Source organism: Euleptes europaea, chromosome 7 (genome assembly GCF_029931775.1).
Source record: "Euleptes europaea isolate rEulEur1 chromosome 7, rEulEur1.hap1, whole genome shotgun sequence".
Taxonomy (NCBI): domain Eukaryota; kingdom Metazoa; phylum Chordata; class Lepidosauria; order Squamata; family Sphaerodactylidae; genus Euleptes; species Euleptes europaea.
In genome coordinates, this window is record NC_079318.1 from 95,016,293 (window position 1) to 95,022,924 (window position 6,632).

Genomic DNA, 6,632 nt, shown 5'->3' on the forward strand with positions numbered 1-6,632 from the left:
GTGGGCAACCTCCAACCCTCTGCCTTGGTCCTCCACCACCCCAATAAGGAAGTGAGAGGAAATGGGGGGGGGGTCTTTAATGGCATTCTGTAATGCCATGACATCACTTCCACCTGGGCAGCCGGACTTGACTTCACTGTATTATGGGACCCTCTAGGATTCCCCCCAAACTCCATGATTTTTACCATAGAGTTTCAGGGAAGTCCTAGAGCTTCCCAAAACATAATGATGCCTGGGGTTGCCAACCTCCAGGTGGGACCTGGAGATCTCCTGCTATTACAGTTGATAATGACCAACATCCGTTCCTCTAAAGAAAATGGCTGCTTTGGAGGGTGGACTGTATGATAGCATACCCTGCTGAGGTTCCTCCCTCACCAAACCCTGCTTTTTCCAGACTCCACCCCACAAATCTCCAGGTGTTTCCCAACCCAGAGCTAGCAACCCTAGTGAGGTCACTTCTGTTTGTTCAACCACTAGTGATGCGGTGTCTCAAGATGCCTTTTTGTAAGTCTCTGCCTTCCCCCAAGGGCTGGCAACCCTACCAAAATGATGGAAGGGCTTGGAGACAACTGGATTCAAATCCCAACTCAGCCGTGACACCTGCTGGGTGGCACTGGGCCATTCATTCGCTCCCAGTCTAATCTAACTAGCAGGGCTGTTGTGTGAATAAAATGGGAGGGGGAAAACTCTTTGGAGTCCATCCCTTCCTGTTCTTAAGCCTTTTATCTTGTAATCTGGATTCGATTTGCATCTGCTGCCAATTTAGAACGATTATCAGAAACCTCAAGTTAAGAAGTTTGCTCATCCTTGGATTGACTGGAGGGAGGGAGTTGTCCCAAAACCTCAGTTTGTACCTTTTAAAGAACTTTTAAATTAACAATCATTGCTACATCCTGTGGCAGTGAGTTCCACAAGTTAAGGTGTTTCATGAGTAAGCAGTTTCTTCACACAACAAATAATGCAATGCACATCCCTATTATATTATAGGAACACAGCAACATACGCACACATAGTCCCAGGTAGCTCTACCCAGAACCTATTTCACGCAGAGAGATTCTGATTTTCATACCCTGGAGTCCTTGACATGTCTGCATCTGCTGTAGATAACATAACAAATCCCATGGATGCAACATTATGTGAATAAACTATGCACAAAGCCAACTGGGGCATGCTACCGAAGTGGCTAATTGTAAATCAATTTATGACATCCCAAAAATAGCTTCATTGGAATTCTTGCAGTGAATAAGGTTTCCCCAGATATCCTTGTCTCAGGCTTAATCAGACGGAGGAAAAGAGCAAATTTATTGCTGAAATTTCTCCTGTGGTTTTTGATAATCTCCACTGGTCGAGTAAAGGCTGTAAGGTTTGGTTCTGATCTTGAAGGGTTGGGAGGAGCTTAATAATTTTGATTCCCGCCCCCCCCACCTGGAAGTTATGACATTGAAGTGACCAGGTGGAAGAAGAAGAGTTGGTTGTTATATCCCACTTTCCCCTCTACTTTTAAGGAGTCTCAAAGTGGCTTAGAATCACCTTCCCTTCCCCTCCTCACAACAAACACCTTGTGAGATAGGTGGGGCGGAGAGAGTTCTGAGAGAACTGTGACTAACCCAAGATCACCCAGTAGTCTTTATGTGGAGGAGTGAGGAAATGAACCTGGTTAACCAGTTTAGAGTCTGCCACTCATGTGAAGAAGCAGGGAATCAAACCTGGTTCTCCAGATTAGAGTCCACCACTCTTAACCACAACACCACTCTGGCCCTCATATCTACATATATCCTACCTACATTCACTGAAGAGGGATGTGGGCAAATCCCCACCATGCCCTATAAGGATAATGGGTAAATAAAGTAGCTTTTTCCCCACAAACTGCAGTTACTAAAAGAGCAGGCTTTTGATATGTTGATGGTTCAGATCCAATAATCTCCAGATGTGTACGCAATTGTTGATCATTGTTAGGAAATTATATCCTGCTAACACACCGTCCCTCCGAAGATAGGAACACTTTAAAAAAAGTGTTAAAAATGACTGGCATAAAACAGGCAAGCATTAGTTGATTAAGATCCAGAGTAACAGCTAAACTCACTAAAAATAATCCAGAAGAAAATAGATTTCCAGAACATAAGTGAACCCTAAACGAATAAATTTTTGGAGAAAAGATCAACTTTAAAGTTGTGTTGCCAAGCCCCAGTGAGGGTGGGGGATACTTTGCCCCCTGCTCCAGTTTCTCACCACCACTGTTGCAGTCAGAGAATCAAAACAAAACAAAACAAAAACCCTACAATGGTGGCTGTGACTTCACATCACTTCCAAAAACCCCCCCCCCCAAAACTACGGCCTTAGGGTAGCTCTAGGAATCAGCAGAAACGCTATGGTTTTGCAATAGGATGATTCCTAGAGCTACCTATGCCACGTTTCTTTTGCCAGAAGTGACGTGATGCCATAGCCAGTGTCACGTCCCCCCCCATATCCCCCCCATACATCTCCCACCGGTTGCCAGGCAATGCCCTAGCTTTCAATTGTGCTTTCCGATTCTGAGTTTTTGGCAGCCGGATGAACAAATATGCCATTTTCCATCGTTTTGTTATTGTTGTGAACCTTTTCATTTCCGCAATTTTAATTGTTGGGCTTTCCCAGCTTATCTCTTCGATGCCATTTTTTTTTACACCTATTTCAATACAATTTTTACGGTATTACACTTTTTCCTGCCACTGATACAGTGTCCAACATTTATAGATAAACAATGAGGAAAGATTGTTCAACATTGTGCAATTTAAGACGAAAAAAATCAGCACCTAAAAGAAAATAGTTCTAAAACAAAGACATGGGTGTTCTGCCTCCACAATGGAGATGCAGAGTCGAAATAGGAGTTGGAGTCCAATCATGGAGGCGAGAATTTTGGTAGCATCCCTATCTCTTGCAAGAGGGGGAAAGGAGCTTTTCTTCTTCTCTATTTCCAACTGAGAACTTCCATCAGATTTTGAAAGTTAGATGGCAGTCATCTGAGAGAGGGGCTGCTCTGGGGTTACCCCGTTTGCAATGAATTAGCTTCCAAAGGATTTTCAGCCTACACTTCCTTTGGAGACTACTAAGCACCAGTGGAAGTCAACCACATTTAGCTGAGTTTTGAATGATTAATATAGCTACTTGTTTAATTGTTATTTTTTTAAAGTTTTTTAAACCCTCAGGTTTCAAAAATATTTTCTAGTGAACATCAGACCTCTTGCTGTTTTATTTGTGCATCGTTGTTTCTTTCAATGAATGTTGTAAGCTACTGTAAAGGCCATGCTTGGGAGAAAGATGGAGTAGGAAAAAAAATGTGAACAAATGTATTTATTTATTTATTTAATTATTTATTAACATATTCCTTTATTTAGATTTTTAACCCACCCTTAATCCCTGTCCAAGGCTGGTCTCTGGGTGGCTAACAACAATGCTTAATACAAAAAAATCCAGTAAAGCACTATAAAATTAGAACGTAAGTAAAACAATTTAACAGTCCCACGAATCATAGAAGCGGGGTAATAAAACAGAGGGAACTAAGGTTGCCAGGTCCCTCTTCACCATGAGCACTGGTTTATACTGTTCCCGGTTACAGAATGTCTGGCCTGTATTATTATCCATTCATTGCTGTTGGATCAAAGCAATGTTTCTGAGACTAGGAAGGAAATGACTCCTCTGAGGCCACATAGTGGATTCACAGAGAAGAAAGGATTTCCTGATAGACCCTTGGAGCTTATAGTCACCATGAACACACATGAATAGGCTTGCCAGGTCCTTTTTCACCACCGATGGGAAATTTTTTGTGGCAGAGCCTGAGGAGGGTGGAATTTGGGGAGGGGAGGGACTCCAGTGCCATAGAGTCCAATTGCCAAAGCGGCCATTTTCTCCAGGGGAACTGATCTCTATCGGCTGGAGATCAGTTGTAATAGCAGATCTCCAGCTAGTACCGGGAGGGTGGCAACCCTAGATGGTACTCATTTTTAGGGTGGGAGCCAGCATGGTGTAGTGGTTAAGAGCGGTGGTTTGGAGCGGTGGAGTCTGATCTGGAGAACCGGGTTTGATTCCCCCACTCCTACACACGAAGCCAGCTGGGTGACCTTGGGTAAGTCATTCTCTCTCAGCCCCACCTTCCTCGTAGGGTGTCTGTTGTGGGGAGGGGAAGGGAAGGTGATTGTAAGCTGGTTTGATTCTGCCTTAAGTGGTAGAGAAAGTCGGCATATAAAAACCAACTCTTCTTCTTTTTCTAAAAACTGCTGCAATGCCAGGATGCAGTCAGGACCCCCACATTTAGTTAGAACAGTTTATAAACACACAGAAAAGAAAAAAAACAGGGGTGGGTGTGGGGGTCGGGAGGCCAGTAATGATGGAGGCCCATAGCTGCTCTCAACGATACACCTGGCGGAACAACTCCATTTTTCAAGCCCTGTGGAATTATTTAATTTCCTGGTCTCATTAGAAAGGGGGTTCCACCAGGCCAGGGTCAGGGCTGAGAAAGTCCTGGCCCTTGTTGAGGACAGCCAGACATTTTTTATTTTTTGGGGCTGGGGAACACCAGACATTTTTTATTTGCAGAGTGTAATGCTCCCTGGGGGGGTATATAAACACGTAATTTCAAGCAATGTGGCACACAGCAATAGAATCATCAGGGATCTTCCACAAGGCTGAGAGACAACCAGCCAAAGTTCATGGATCATGACAAAGAAAATTTCCTTAACATCCTCCTGAAGATGAAGCCCACAGGTCAGCACAGGCTAATCACCCAGATCTTTGGAACCTTCTCAAAGTCTGCCACTAGGGTTGCCAGTTCCATGTCGGGAACTACCTGAAGATTTTTGGGTTGGAGCCTGAGGAGGGTGGGGTTTGGGGAGGGGAGGGACTTCAATGCCATAGAGTCCTATTGCCAAAGCGGTCATTTTCTCCAGGGGAACTGATCACCATCTAGAGATTAGGTATAAGAGCGGGAGATCTCCAGCTAGTACCTGGTGGTTGGCAACCCTATCTGGCACATGGCTCAGAACATACTCCTCTTCTTCTACTGCCACATCCTCCTGGTTCAGAACATACCCCTCTTCCTCCAGTTCCACATCCCCCTGGTTCAGAACATACCCCTCTTCCTCCAGTGCCGCATCCTCCTGGTTCAGAGCATACCCCTCTTCCTCCAGTTCCACATCCCCCTGGTTCAGAACATACCCCTCTTCCTCCAGTTCCACATCCCCCTGGTTCAGAACATACCCCTCTTCCTCCAGTTCCACATCCCCCTGGTTCAGAACATACCCCTCTTCCTCCAGTTCCACATCCCCCTGGTTCAGAACATACCCCTCTTCCTCTAGTGCCGCATCCTCCTGGTTCAGAGCATACCCCTCTTCCTCCAGTTCCACATCCCCCTGGTTCAGAACATACCCCTCTTCCTCCAGTGCTGCATCCTCCTGGTTCAGAACATACCCCTCTTCGTCCACTGCCACATCCCCCTGGTTCAGAACATACCCCTCTTCCCCCACTTCCACACCCTACTGATGTAAGACCTGGCTGAGAACAAGCCCCTGTTCCTCCACTGCCACATCCTCCTGAAGACCCACAACATGCTTCTCCAGAGAACGACTCTTCGTTAGAATAATGTCCACCCGTACACCCGTTGCACGCATCACCAATTGGTCGGCCCCAATAATCTCGAGGTCCTCCTGAGGGGTTGTGGACACAGCATCTCACTCTTGGGTTACCCCCTGATCTACAGGTGGACCGACGGTAGCCGTAGCACCGGTAGTCATGGCCTCCTCTTCTTGGGATGTCGTCTCTGCGGTTGCAACCGGTGATGCAGCTGGTATTGTCAGCGTAGTGGAAGGGTTTGCGGCGAGTATCCAGCCAGGATCCTGCTGGGCCATACCAAGTTGAGTTCAAATTGTAATATGGCTCTCTCCCTGAAGAGTAGATTCTTTCTTCTGGCATTCTTGATAGATCTGAAAGACGGGAACACGACAGACGTGATTAAAATTACATACCAAACTGACAGTTCTTTCTCTTTTATGCCCATGCCAATAATTCTTTAACTGAAAAGCATGAATGCAGTGGCTTTCATAATTAAGCTGTAATATGCAATGGGGGAGGGGAGATAGCATTTTGTGGCAATTTATATATACATACATATGTGTGTATATATACATACGGAGTGGCGCAGCAAAAGCGTGCTGGACCCATAACGCAGAGGTCGATGGATCGAAACCATCCTCTGCTATCTTGAAGAATTTTATACTAGTCATGATGCATCCCTATTCTCTCCAGGATCAGAGGAGCATGCCTATTATTTTGGTGCTTTGGAACACAGGCAGGACAATGCTGCTGCTGTTATCTTGTTTGTGGGCTTCCTAGAGGCCCCTGGTTGGACTCTGTGTGAACAGACTACTGGACTTGATGGACCTTGGTCTAATCCAGCATGGCCTTTCTTAAGTTCCTTTGTTCTTACTCACATAAACACATATACATGAAGCTGCCTTGTGTGTGTTAAGTGCTGTCAAGTCGCTTATGACTCATGGCGACCCTATGAATGAAAGTCCTCCAAAATGTCCTATCTTTGACAGCCTTGCTCAGATCTTGCAAATTGAAGGCTGTGGTTTCCTTTATTGAGTCAATCCATCTCT

At 45.4% G+C, this 6,632-nt stretch overlaps 1 protein-coding gene across 1 annotated transcript in view; it reads right to left on the reverse strand.

Annotated features, from left to right (window-relative positions):
- Nucleotides 1–5,956, reverse strand: part of LOC130480898 (RNA-binding protein FUS-like) — a 56,966-nt gene extending 51,010 nt beyond the window's left edge. The window contains exon 1 of the mRNA XM_056853520.1: nucleotides 5,317–5,956. Coding sequence (XP_056709498.1) covers nucleotides 5,317–5,943 — 627 coding nt within the window. The 5' untranslated portion in view covers nucleotides 5,944–5,956. The remainder of the gene's footprint in view (nucleotides 1–5,316) is intronic.
- Nucleotides 5,957–6,632: the final 676 nt, after the last annotated feature.